We start from the raw sequence: 14804 nt of genomic DNA, 5'->3' as shown, positions 1-14804 counted from the left end.
GTACTGAGTAGCCCTGAATAGATTTGAATTGTCAGAAGACCAGCTTCCTTAAGTGTATTGGCAATAAGGGTTCATACCAGAACTTCCTTAAAGTGTTTTGTTTGATAATGCAGAGAAGGCAGAGTGAGAACAGTCCATCACTGAGAGACCTTATTAATAAAAAGGAGAAATTGTCCAAAGTGAGCATATTCATAGGCTGCTACCCATGTACCATGCTTCTTTAGGCTTTGTGGTACAGAGGGAGGCAATATCAAGTCAAAGTTTGTGTGGCTGTGTTCAGAGGGCAACAGGCTTCTTTGTTGGGACAACTAGAATCATCAGAAGTACAGAATGGTGAATGTACATTGGGCTTCTGTGTTCCTGAGTAGGAGCAGTGGAAAACTAACTACTTTAGGGATATACAGAGACCTCAACAGAAAGTTCTCCTGGTGTTATTTGGTCCAGGGGATGATAGAGTCTGGAACAGCAATGGATATCCTCAATTGCACCTGAAGCGTGCACCCCACAGGCATCCTTGAGGCCCATGTTCCCTACTTTTCTGCCTCATGAAACTCCCTTCTTACAATTTTCAACACTCTTTGGTGAGTACTTGCCATAAAACTACACCTATACAGATTTTAAAGATCTGGCAAGTTGAGGATGCTGACTGAGTCCATAATGTGATATAAAGGGATTTCTCCACTATGGGCAACCTACTAGTGGATATCCTCCTCAAAAAAGTGACTCTCATTGCCCCCATAGTCATCAGTGCCAATATCTATTTAGCTACACTGACCTTGCCCTCCTTTAAATTTTGAGACAGTGTTTCTCTGTGTGATCATGGCTGTCCTATAATTAGCTCTGTACTCTGGAGTGGTTTCAAAATCAGATATTTTCCAGTTTCTGCCTCCAAGTGTTGGGATTAAAGGTGTGGACAACAGTGTCCTGCTAGGGGTGACCTTCTTAAGGATCAAACACTTTCTTTTCAAATTTTTGACTGACATGATCAAACTGTGAAATTTACAGATAAAGCTCAATACTATAGGAGCACTCTATACTCCAAGTGTTACCAAATGATGTGCCATTGGACATAAACTTAAATATCATTGAAATTAATAATATCATAATTGGGCATTACAGCAATCTACATACAGTTTACAAGAACAATGAAGAGTACACATTCTTCTGAGAAGGGCAGTTCATCTTTCTTGAAAACTGACCATATATTAGGTCCCAATGTAAGTGTTAACAAGTAAAGAAACACAGAAATAATTTTCATCCTCTTTGATCACAATGGAGTACAGGTGGGTATCTTTAGCAGTAGACAGGAGAATGTACACAGACTCGGGGAAACTAAGCACCACACTTCTGAATGACTCTTGAGAAAGAAAATATTCAAAGGTCATCTAGAAATCCGACATTTCAGTAAACAACATAACATCATGTTGCTGGGCCCTAACATCTTCCTTGGGAGACTAGGTGAAAGGCACCGTGTCAATGTCTCAGATGCTGGGAATCCGATAGAAGGCATGCAGCAGACTCATTTATTTAACAACTGGGAAAAAGTTACATACTCTTCCAGCACAAAGGTGTTCTCATCCATTGGCAGTCATCATCGCTCATTGACTAGGCACAATCAGTACCTCTGAAAATGCCAGGAAGACTCCTTTTGGCATGCTAGGCTTTAACTTCCTACATATACACCCATTTTATTTATTATTGGGTGCTCTCAGGAACACAAGTTCTTTGCTCATGCTTGTGGACTTGTCCACAAAAAGGCTCAGCAAGTGGACTGTGCCTGTCTTAAGTTGACTTGCCAAACAAGCTCTTACTTATCATTGACTACTATCCCTGGAAGAGTATTCATTATGAGAGAGTCCAGGTTTGGGGGACTAGACAGTAGATTTTTGAACTAAAAATAACCAGGCATGTATAACATCCTGTGGAGGACAGCAAGTAGGATGGCTAAGAATTATTAAAACCTGAAAAGTCACCTTAGTTGCTGTCTGATGATGTTGAATCTACTGCACAAGACATTTAAAGAGATTAAAGATTAACACCCCACCAATTAAGGCATATGTGAGTATCCATGAGGGATCCAATAGTCCTTTTATATTATGCCAAACGTTTTTTTTTTTTAAAATGAGTAATCAAAGGCCATAACCTCAGCCCTTGATAAACCAGTGAGAGCAAGAATGAGGAATACATACATTATCCATCTTGGGTTTTTCCCTCCTTAGTGGAAGCATGCTGATTCATGCCTGGGTTTACATCTCTTACTGGAACTCATATTGGCTTTGTGGCAGTCTGAGGAAAAACACAAGCATTCACTTCTCCCATGGCTTAGCAGGGAGGTGGCATCTGCCACTAGAGGGAGATAGGATCTCTCCATCTGAATAGGGGCATTGGTGTGATCCTTCACAGGAATACACAATGCTTGTTAGCTGGCCTGAGCCCCTTGTTATCAAATCTGAGAAAGTTCATATGGAAAAGGCCATATGAGGATCTCTCCTAGCCTCTGATGAGAGAATCCTGGAGAACAGTCTCTTAAGAGCTCTGTTGGTCCTCTCCACAATGGCTTATCCATGTGGATTGCAGGTGATGCCAGTGGTATGGGAAAAATTCCAAGAGCCCATAAAGTTATTGAATCATTGAGAGGCACAGTCAGGGCCATCATAGACCTCAAGGTTATCAAAGAAAACTCTATCATCAGTAGTTAGAACAACACCCATATTCTCCAGGATGTCTCTGCCCCAGATGTTTCTAGGTACCACAGAAATGATAAGGTGAATGGCTTCCTTGTTGCCATCAGCGTCTCTCCAATGGATAGGATTAGTGGAAACTTTTGAAACTTGCTGACTTCCTACTTTACTAAAGGGAAGCACACGTCTAAATTTCCAATGGGGGAAGTGGAGTGCTTCCATTTATTTATATGGTGACATCACACTCATGTTCACCAAACCTGTGAGGGCTTGTTAAAAAAAAATAGACAGTTAACATTGGGTATCATGAAAAAACTGAGCAATGCCCAATTGATTTTTAGATTACCAGAGCCTCCTCTTACTGGTGCAGTGAGGAGTGCCCTGCCTAGAGTTTAAAGGGTCAGGTACACCAGCAGATTGTGATGTGCAATCCTTTGCCCAATGAAATCTGTTATTGCATCTGGTGCATCATGTGCTAGGTTTGGACCTGGTGCAGTCATGCCATAGATGGTCTGGTTTGCTGCATCCCCAGCAAGATCTATCTACTCGAGGAGCCTTGGATGTGTTGTGGACACGCTGCCTGTCTTCAAGGAGGGCATCCAGGAAAGTGGTATGGACAGCCATGGGACCACTACTGGAGACAAGATTCCTTGTGGCCAATACCCACTTGTGAAAGTCCTTATTGCAGACCACTGTGACCACATTATGGGCTGGACATTCCCAAACCATGACTGATGGATGGGATGAAAAAGGTTCCTCATCCAGTGAGCATGTCAAGGGTCACTAGAACATTAAGAACATGAGCTTTCTCTCGCTCCCTGTAAACTGATTTTAAGCTAAGAAACATGAGCAGTCCCTGCACAGCATTGAGAACAGTATAGCACCCACAGTAAATCTGTAGTTGAATTGTCCATTGAGTGATGACCTGTCCATTAGTCATGGATTGGCCTTCAAGCCTATTACCACCAGGTTTCTAACCTGGCCTTCAGAGCTCTTAACATATGTAGGCTGTGGGACTCTTCAGCATACTTCTGCGATCTTATTCAAAAGCCAGGGAAACATTTTATTGATTTTCTCACATGTGTCAATGAGGAAGCAGAGTGGAGAGTAGACCTGGGCCCTGCTAGGGAAATGTTAATCAAACACTTGGTTTGAGGACAAGGCTGTAAAGCAGCTTTATCCATGTCTATCTTGTCCTTAGGAATAATTCTATTGCAAACTGATGATGAGTTTAACATTTGAGTCACAAAAGGTGAATTTATGCCATGTAAGAGTATCGCTTCCTGCTGGCATAACTGGATATCAACATGTAGAAAAATGAAAATAGACCCATATCTATCTTCATGCACAAAACTCAAGTCCAAATGGATCAAATACCTTAACATAAAGCCAGCCACACTGAACCATATAGAAGAGAACGTGAGAAGTACACTTGAACGCATTGGCACAGGGAACCACTTCCTAAATAGAACCCCAGCAGCACAGACACTGAGAGAAGCAATTAATAAATGGGACTTCCTGAAACTTAAAAGCTTCTGTAAAGCAAAGGAAATGGTCAACAAGACAAAACGACAGACTACAGAATGGCAAAAGATCTTTACCAACCCCACATCAGACAGACGTCTGATCTCCAAAATATACAAAGAACTCAAGAAATTGGACACCTAATCACATAATCCAATAAAATTGGAGTAGAGACCTAAAAAGGGAACTCTCAACAGAGGAATCTAAAATGGCTGAAACACACTTAAGGAAATGTTCAACATCATTAGTCATCAGAGAAATGCAAATCAAAACAACTCTGAGATTCCATCTTACACCTGCAAGAATGGCCAAGATCAGAAACACTGATGACAACTTATGCTGGAGAGGTTGTGGGGAAAGGGGAACACTCCTGCATTGCTGGTGAGAATGCAAGCTGGTACAACCCCTTTGAATGTCAGTGTGGTGATTTCTCAGAAAATTAGGAAACAACCTTCATCAAGACCCAATAATATCACTTTTGGGTATATATCCAAAGGATGTCCAATCTTGCCACAAGGACATGTGCTCAACTATGTTCATAGCAGCTTTGTTTATCATAGCCAAAACCTGGAAACCTTCCCCTCGATCAAAGAATGGATAAGAAAAATGTGGTACATTTACACAATGGAGTACTACACAGCAGAAAAAAATAATGACAGCTTGAATTTTGCAGGAAAATGGATGAAGCTAGAAAACATTATTTTGAGTGAGGTAACGTAGACACAGAAAGACAATTATCACATGTACTCACTCATAGGTGGTTTTTAAACATAAAGCAAAGAAAGCCAGCCTACAAACCACAATCCCAGAGAACTTACTCAATAATGCAGACACTAAGAGAGACTTACATAGATCTAATCTACATGGGGAGTAGAAAGTATAAAATGACAAGATCTCCTGAGTAAATTGGGAGCATGTGGACCATGGGAGAGGATTGAAGGGAGGAGGGGAGAGGCAGGGAAGGGAGCTCAAAAAAAGTAGAGCTCGATAAATATCCATAAAAAACTGTATCACTTCCTTGAATCTCCTTAACGCTAACATTTGCACAGGCATCCAATTAGCTCTTTTAGAGCCCCTATCATTTGTCAATTCCTTTTAGGTTACTGGATATATTAAAACTGGGTCTTGAGAACCTTAGGCTGTTCTTCCCTAAACGTATAATTCAATGTTGAAATTGGTTCTCCCTTAAATTTCTCATCTGTACATGAATATCTCGATGATTTGTTTTATTTTTTCCTATACTTGTATCTTGATAATCAAACCAAACATCTGTTTAAGAGATCAACCAAGATTTATCAAAACAACATCAAGTTAATCATAATGGTAACTAGTAGTTTGTTTATCCAATTTAAGTTGATTATCCCTTCATTTAGTTGTTTCATTTTAAAAACATACATTACAGAGACATAACTTTCTCTACTGTAATGTTGCTTTGTATACTTTAACATGGAAAAACTCTCCCTTTTAACTAATTCCTACCTTTAAAATTTCAAATTTTCTCACCAAATCTGCTACTGATGAGGATGGATGATTAAGAGGTGAGGTTTATTGCTTCTCCACATAGCAGTAATATCTTGACAGAACTTCAAGGCAGCTACCTAGCTTGGCAGCAGCCCAACAAGGAGCTTCCTGGAAAGTCCACCAGGACAGAAGAAAGGATAATCTAACCGATAGTGTGATGACTCCAGCAACATGTTGCTCTGGCTTATACCAGTGGTGCAAAGCCACAGGCAAATAGGCTTTTCATTAATTCATACCTCCAAATGTTGGGCCCCAGATGTCACATGAATAATAAAAACCCAGAGACAATATTGAGGTTCAAGCTGAAGATCAGAAAAGCAAAGCAGTCAAGCCACTAAGGAGTTTTTACCTCTATCAAGGCTCAGACAAAGGGGGTGAACCTATTCTCAGCATGCCTGTAGACTGCAATGCTCCCCTCCAAACCTCAGACTACAATGACCTCTTGTCTTCCCTGCCTCACATGCCTCTCTCCATCCAGTCATACCACTCGTGTCTCCACCTCCCTAGTTCTGGGATTAAAAGCATTAGAGTCCCAAGTGCTGGGAGCATCATTATGGGAGTTCTATTTATCTTTTAGACTAACTCAGTCTTGTTTAGTCCAGGGTGGCATTGAGCCATTGGATTGAAGGTGTGTGCCACTACTTTCTGGCCTCTAGCAGCATAGATTTGCACCCTGATCTTCAGGCAAGCTTTATTTATAAAAACAGAAATAAAATATAACTACAACTATGAACACCTGATTTTTGACATGGAGGCAAAAATTGTACAATGGATAAAAGAAAACATGTTCAACAAATGGTGCTGGCATAACTAGATATCAACACATAGAGGAATGTGCGTAGATCCATATCAATCCCCATGAACAAAACCAACATCCAAATGGATGAAAGATCTCAACATGAATTCAGTTATACCGAACAGTATCGAAGAGAGAGTCACGAGTAGCCTTGAATACATGTAAATAGGAGATTCCTTTCCTAAATATTACAGTAGTAGCACAGACACTGAGAACAACAATTAATAAATGAGACCTCCTGAAACTGAGAAGCTACTGTAAGGCAAAGGACATGGTGAATAAGACAAAAGGACAGTGAACAGAATGAGAAAATATCTTCACCAACCCTGTATCGGATAAGTGTTGATACCCAAAATATGTAAGGAACTCAAGACACTAGACATCAAAATACCAAATAATCTAATTAAATATGGGGTATGGATTTAATCAGAAAATTCTCAACTGAAGAATTCCAAATGACCAAAAGACACTTATGAAATTATTCAACATCCTGAGCCATCAGGGAAATGCAAATCAAAATAACTTTTATATATAACATCTTATACCTGTCAGAATGGCTAAGATCATGAACACTGATAACAGTTCATGCTGGAGAAAATGTAAAGTAAGAGGATCACTCCTCCAATGCTGATGGGACTGCAAACTTGTACAGCACTTTAGAAATCTGTATGGTGGTTTTTCATAAAATTGGGATCAATATACACCAAGACCCCACAATATAACCTTTGGGCATATACCCAAAGATTGCACATTCATACCACAAAGATATTTGCTTAACTATATTCATAGACCCAGAAAGATACCATGGTATGTGGATATTAAACGTAAGGCAAAGGATAACCAGGTTACAATTTACAACCCCAATGAAATTAGATTAAAAAACATAAGAGGGATATACATGGAAGGTCCCAGGAAAGGAAAATAGTTAAGATCTTCTTACTGGACATGGAAGGGAAAAAGGAAAGGAATGGGGGATGGCCATATGAGGACTTGAGATGGCTGAGTTGGGGAAGCGATGGAGAGAGGGAGCAATGAAAGAGTTATCTTGAAAGAGCAAGCCATTAGGAGGTGAGGAAGAAACCAGGTGTTAGGGAAATTGCCAGGAATTCACAAAAATGACCCCAGCTAAGACTCCTAAAAATAGTGGAGATGGTACCTGAACTGACCTTCTCCTATAATCCAATTGGTGACTACCATAATTGTCATAGTTGAACCTGCACCCACTAATGGATGGAAGCAGAAGCACAGACCCAGAGTGGAGCACTCGGCTGAGCTCCTGGAAATTAGGTGAAGAGGAGGAGGGATCATCTGAGCAAGGGGCAACAAGATCATCACTGATAAAACCACAAAGACAGGTGACCCAACTAGTCATAGCTCGTGGACTCAAGATTGACAGTTAGGATTCTACATGGGACCAAACTAAGACTTCTGAATGTGTGTGACAGTTGTGTCCTGTTCTGTTTGGGGAACCCATGGCAGTGGGACCAAGACTTACCCTGGGTACATGAGTGGGCCATTTGTAGCCCATTCCCTATGGTGGAACAACTTGCTCAGACTTATATAGGGGAAGGGTCTTGGTTCTGTCTAAATTGGTATACCAGACATCGTTTTCTCCCAAAGAGAGGCTTACAAACTCTGAGGAGGGGATGGGGGATGGGATGGGCAGAGGTAGGAGGTGGAAAAAGGGAGGAAGTGGGCACTGGAAATGGTATGTAAAATGAAAAAAACATTTATGATTGAGGAGAATTAGATACATTTATCCATCAATTAAATCACTCTAAATTTAGAAAGTCTCTGAATCTTCATCCCCCTCTTCTCAAACTGTAAGCAGAAAAAAAGAATGAACAAGGGCTTTACAAATGTTCCTTCTTATACCAAACCTCTCATTTTGGTTCTTCTCTATTAAACTGGTATTTGATCATTTTAAATGCTCTGACAATATTGTTGAATATTGTGTGATGTAGTATATGTCTATGAATTACTATGTATTTTTTCTTTTTGTTCCTGTAATAAGTATCATGAATAAAAGCAACTGAGTGCAAGGAAGTATTCATTTAACTTATTGTTTCAGGTCACAAACCGTCATTGATGGAAGACATGGCAGGAAGTATGGATTAACTGATGATTAGTTAATATTCTTACATAAGCCAGATCCACATTTATAGTGATGGTGTTGACCATTCTGGACTAGGCCCTTCAAGATCAATTAAAAGTATCCCTCACGAACATGGCCACAGGCCCATCTGTGCAATATAGTTCCTAAATTAAAGCTCCTTCTTCCAAGGATATGACTTTGAATCAAGTTGACAATTAAAATGTATCAGCACATTATCAGAGTTAACAGATTGTGTTTTCTGAAGTCTAGAGGAAACATTGAATGCCTTTGACCTGCAATCAAAGAGATTTATGTACCACCATGAGCCTATGGGGGCCATTCTTAATCAAACCACAAAAGAGTTAAAAATTAATGAGGAATATTGACTGCTTCTCTCACTGAGCAACTTTCTATGGAAGTTAGAATAAATGAAGGTGGGTTTAGTTTTATCTCGAGCTCAACTGTTTCACTCTGGATTCAAAATGTGCAGTGGTTTTAGTTAACATAACTCACATTCAGCCTCACAGAGATGACCAGAAGAAAAAACATTACCCTAAATTTCTTAGGGAATTAAATAACTATCATGGACGACTCAAATGAAGATTTATTCTGCCTGATATTGATGGTTTGTTTGTTATGAATGTGAGTTTCTTTGGTTTAGGAACTGTCAAGCCAAGTGGCATAACTTCACTTTGTGTGTGTATATATATACATATACACACATACCTATGTATGTATAAATTTATAATTGTGTACACATTATTTACCACGATTATAATGTAGACAGGTTTTGTTTCCAATAAGCCCACTCCTAAATAACCACACTTATAAATTTTAAATTCTTGTCTTATAGCTCAGGCTTATTAGTAGCTAGCTCTTACAACCCATTTTTGCCACACCAGTGCAGCTAGCACCAAGTCTGAGTGAAGGATGTCAGGATCAATGGAAAATGCACTTTGGATGTTGCAGAATCAGAAGCCTTTATTGTGCACCACCAAGGGGGTTTTCTACCTAACCCAGACAGGTAGGCCAACAGGACGGAGACCTCATTGCCAGATCCTCAAAGCAGGGTTGGTACATAACTCTGAGAGCAGGGAACTTGCAAGTGTTTCAGAAACCCAGAAGAACAAGGGCAAGAAAGGTCATCTACAGGGGAGGTGAGTAGGAAGGCCAGGACTCCATTAGGTTCCAACACATTTCTATTAATTTATATATTGCCATATGGCATGTGGCTTTACCTCTCCTTCAGCATGTCTCACTCCCTCTGTATCCTAGTGACTCTCTGACTCCACCTTTCTTCCCAGTGTCCTTAGTTTGGTTGTTATGCCTACATTTCCTACCTGGCTACTGGCCAATCAAGTTTCTACTAAACCAATCTGAGTGAAAAATCATCACAGTGTACAGCATCTCTAATTTTTTTGTCTCATTAAAAAGGAAGGTTTTAACTTTAGCATAGTAAGATTATATACAACAAAATGTTATTAGGAAAGAATTACATTTACAATGTCCAGTCCATTTGCATTTGACAAAATTAGAGAATGTATTTAATTATCTATCGTTGGGAGTCTAAAATTTTATATTTAATTTAGCTTTACCATAAAAAATTAATTCTAATTATTAATCTTTAACTCGATTAAGATCCAAAAAAGGGTGAAATTTACCTAAAAACAGGGAGATAAGGCTACCTGGAAAAGCATTCAAAGTTCTTCTGTAATGCTGGGGCATCCATCTTTGGCCTATAGGCTAGTATATATGACAGAAATTTTTGTGAGGAAGGGCATTTTGAATGACTGTCATATCTTGGGGAAGTTTGGCAGTTGATTTTATTTGTATCCTACTGATCCAGTCTGGACAGTATATTGCCAGCAATTGAGGTAAGGGCAGTTTTTTCTCCAAAGCTTTTGGCACAAAGAAAGTAAACTCCATACTCCTCTCTCTCATCCTTTTTCTCTTTCTATCTGTGTGATCATTAGGAACACATGTGATTCTTAGAAGACAGCATCTGAAATTGATACATTATTTCCACCACATAAGATCCAGAGAGACAATGCAGATAATCTCATTTACTGGGAAGAACCATGACTAGCTGATACATCTTATGTTCCTAGAACATTCTTCTTCCATTACTCACAATAGAAGTGATTTTACCAATACAGCATTACAGAGTTATTACTGGTATTTGTTCTACACACCGTACCTCTTTTCACTGTGAGATCACTATGGACTTCAGCAGGGAAGTAAAACACAAAAATTCTAGAAAACACTACAAAAAATATAAAACTTTTAAGTTAAAAATATAAAACTTTTAAGTTTTCTTCATTTTAAACATTTTGAACATTTTCCCCACATTTATTCTAAACATACAGGTTCTCAAAAGTGAAAAAGTAATGGAGTATAGTAGGAACTGTGATTGCTAAAAAAATTTCCACATGGTTATACATGTAAAGTCTATCTTCAGAGTGACTTCTTTAGAACATCAAGGCAACAGGAACTGCTGAAGACTTTGAACAATACTTAAATAGGTATATGCTTTAGAATTCTTTCCAGTGTAGATCTGTGCATGAGGGTTACAGAAACTGGATGTGCTGAAGACTTTCCCATATTACAGACACTGTGTGAGATCTTTATGCTTGTTAAAATCACAAGAAGAAAGAGTTTTATACCATGTGTACATACATGTGTTTCTATCCAGTGTGAATGTTTTTGCTCTTGGATCAAGTGAATCTAGTAAGGGCTTTCTGTCAATGGCTACACGCATTAAACTACTGACTAGTGTGAAGAGTTTCAGATCTGTTATGATCACAAGAGCAGCTGAAGGCTTTTCCACAATTCTTATGTGCATAAGGCTTTACTATCAAGTGAACTCTTTTATGTCTGTTACAGTCTGCAGAATGAACAGTTTCCACATCTTTTACACACCAAGAGTTCCTGTCCAGTATGATTGTTTTTCTTACAAATCAGGACAATCTGAAGTGTTGAAAATTTTCGTGTAATGTTTACATGCAAGAGCCTTCTCTCCAATTTGAACCCTTTCCTGGATGTTCAGCTGACTGGAGCGGGTAAATGCTTTTCCACAATGTGTACATGCATAGCACTTCTCTTCAGTATGACCTCTTTCATGAAACTTACATGAATAGAAATTGGTGAAGGGTTTTATGCAATACTTACATGAATAGGGTTTCTCTAAAGTGTGACTTCATTTATGTATTTTATGACGACTGATGTCACTGAAGGCTTTTCCAAGATTTTTACATGTTCAATACTTTTCCCGTGTGAATCTTTTCATGAATGTTTAGGTGATTGGAGCAGGTAAACACTTTTTCACACTGCTTAAATCTATACAAATTCTCTTTAATGTGAACTCTTTTCATGAGTCTTAAAAAAACTGAAACTGGTATAGGCATTCTCACAATGCCTACATGAAAAAGGTTTCTCTGCAGTGTGATTCCTTCCACATCTATTACAACTACTGGGGTTGTTGAATGATTTTCCACAATGCTTACATAATAAGGCTTTTGTCAGTGTGAATTATTTCATGAATGTTTGATTGGGAGGTTCTTCTGTTTGAGTTGATTTCATTGGTTAATGAAGAAACTGCCTGGCCCATTTGATTGGCCAGCCCTTAGGTGGGCGGAGAGGACAGAAGAAAATGCTGGGAAGGGAAGTTAATAAATCACCATGCCTCTGCTCTCTGAGCCAGACCGCCATGCCTCTCCTCAGTGAGACAGTCGCCATGAAGCCAGCCACCAGGACAGACAGGCTGAATCTTTCCTGGTAAGACACCACTCGTGGTGTTACAAAGATTATTAGATATGGGTTAAAGCAAGAGATGTGAGAATTAGCTAGTAGGAGGCTGAAACTAATGGGTCAGGCAGTATTTAAAAGAATACAGTTTCCGAGTAATTATTTCGGGGTATAAGCTAGCCGGTGGCTGAGAGCCGGGCAGGACGAAAAGCAGGCCTGCCCAGAGCTCCTCACTACAAATGTTCAGATGCCTACACCAGAAACAGTTTTTCCACAATGTTTGCATTTATAAGTCTTCAGTTCCTTTGTAGTGTGGCTCCTTTAATGTTTGTTACACCTACTCGATTTGTTGAAGGCTTTTCCAAAATGCTCATGCATAAGGTTTCTCTGCAGTGTGCCCACTTTCATGTTTGTTACGACTATTGGGATTGTTGAAGGCTTTTCCACAATGCTTACATGCATAAGGTTTCTCTCCAGTGTGAATTCTTTCATGAATGTTTCGATAAAAAGAACTGGTGAACTTTGTTCCACAATGCTTACATGCATAAGGTTTTTCGGCAGTGTGGTTCCTCTCATGTCTGCTACAACTACTGGGGTGGTTGAATTCTTTTCCACAAAGCTTACAAGCATAAGTTTTCTCTCCAGTGTGAACTCTTTCATGAAGGTTTCGATAAGAAGAACGGGTGAAGTTTTTTCCACAATGCTTACATGTATAATTTCTCTCTGCTGTGTGCATTCTTTCATGAATACTACAAGCACGGGAAGTGTTGAAGGCTTTTCCACAATTCTTACATGCATAAGGTTTCTCTCCATTATGAATTCTTTCATGAATGTTTCTATAAGAAGAACTGGTAAAGTTTTTTCCACAATGCTTACATGCATAAGGTTTCTCTGCAGTGTGCCTACTTTCATGTTTGTTACGACAATTGGGATTGTTGAAGGCTTTTCCACAATGCTTACATGCATAAGGTTTTTCTCCAGTATGAATTCTTTCATGAATGTTTCGATAAAAAGAACGGGTAAAGTTTTTTCCACAATGCTTACATGCATAAGGTTTCTCTGCAGTGTGGCTCCGCTCATGTGTGTTATGACTACTGCGGTTGTTGAAGGCTTTTCCACAAAGCTTACATGCATAAGGTTTCTCTCCAGTGTGAATTCTTTCATGAATGTTTCGATAAGAAGAACTGGTGAAGCTTTTTCCACAATGCTTGCAGGCATAAGGCTTTTGCCCAATGTAACTGCTTTCCAGACTGTGATGATGATTGAATTGGGTAAAGGCTTTTCCATAATGCATAGAAGTATATGGCTTCTCTCCTTTGTGAGTTACTTTTTGTTTCTCAAAACATGTTTTATATTTAAATGTTTTGCCACATTGCCCACAAATGTACCTTTTCTCTTCACTATGACTTTTTTCTTGGTTGGTAAGCTCACTGGAATCAATGAAGGATTCTTCACAGAAACTACATACAAATTGTTTCACTTCTTTATGGTTTTGTTCTTCATTCTGTCCATGTGTGTATCTCATGAAGACATCCTCATTGAGTTTATCTGAACCTCTCTCCTGAGACTGATCTAAACACAGACTCCTATAGGCTTCTTTACTTTGTTTTTTCCTGGGTTTCTCTTCAGAAGAAGTTTCAAGTACCTGAAGAGATTCAGAATAACTGATTACTTTCCAGTGTTTCTGATGTTTAAAAGCTTTTGCCACAGCTCCCTTATACAGTGGTGGTTTCCCTCTACCTTTTTCTCTGAGATACCCATGTAAGGCTAAATCACCAATGATATTTGTTACAAGCAAAGGAGTCTTATGAGCTCTTACTCTGGAACACATATCTTTTATGATCATACTCTCTGGACTAGCTTGCTGGTTTTTATCACACTCATTATGACATTCATTTCCATGGTCTTTCTCAATCCTCTGAATTCTGCAAAAAAATGAGAAAATCAATACTTTAGACAAGAGAAATATTGAAGGTTAGCCTGTCTGGAACACAACTATAGAATCTCATAGGGAATAGAATAATGGTATCAACGTCAAGACAACATGTATTTCATGGTGAGACCCTGCTATGTGTAAAGAAGTAGAGGACTAATGTTACTTTTGTAAGAATTAAAAGGAGCTGTATCACAGGCTTGGAGGTTAAGAACAATTCTCAATTTTTCAGCAAACCAGATTTAATGACACGGATTCATATGAAGAGTTCACAAATTGTGATACAGTTGATATGAAGAATTTCTTGCATTTTCTGCCTTCCACAAAAGATTTTGTATAAAAACACAACTCAGATACAAAGATACATAAAATAATCGTACAAAACGAGTGAACAGGAAGGAAAAATGGTCATGGCAGATAGGGTCTGTCAATTGATAAATGACTCAATCAGATTGGTCTGGAAACAAGTCTGTGAAACCATTTTCACATTCCCAATTAAGGGGGGCTTAC

General features: G+C 39.1%; 1 protein-coding gene across 1 annotated transcript in view; it reads right to left on the bottom strand.

The window, feature by feature from the left end:
* Nucleotides 1-12481: 12481 nt before the first annotated feature.
* LOC119806323 (zinc finger protein 763-like) overlaps nt 12482-14804 on the bottom strand; it is a 50763-nt gene continuing 48440 nt past the window's right edge. Inside the window, 3 exon segments of the mRNA XM_038317955.1 lie at nt 12482-13129; nt 13131-14006; nt 14181-14286. Coding sequence (XP_038173883.1) covers nt 12683-13129; nt 13131-14006; nt 14181-14286 — 1429 coding nt within the window. The 3' untranslated portion in view covers nt 12482-12682.

Source organism: Arvicola amphibius, chromosome 2 (genome assembly GCF_903992535.2).
Source record: "Arvicola amphibius chromosome 2, mArvAmp1.2, whole genome shotgun sequence".
Classification (NCBI taxonomy): domain Eukaryota; kingdom Metazoa; phylum Chordata; class Mammalia; order Rodentia; family Cricetidae; genus Arvicola; species Arvicola amphibius.
The sequence above is the reverse complement of the archived record's forward strand: the minus strand, read 5'-3'. Positions and strand labels throughout refer to the sequence as shown.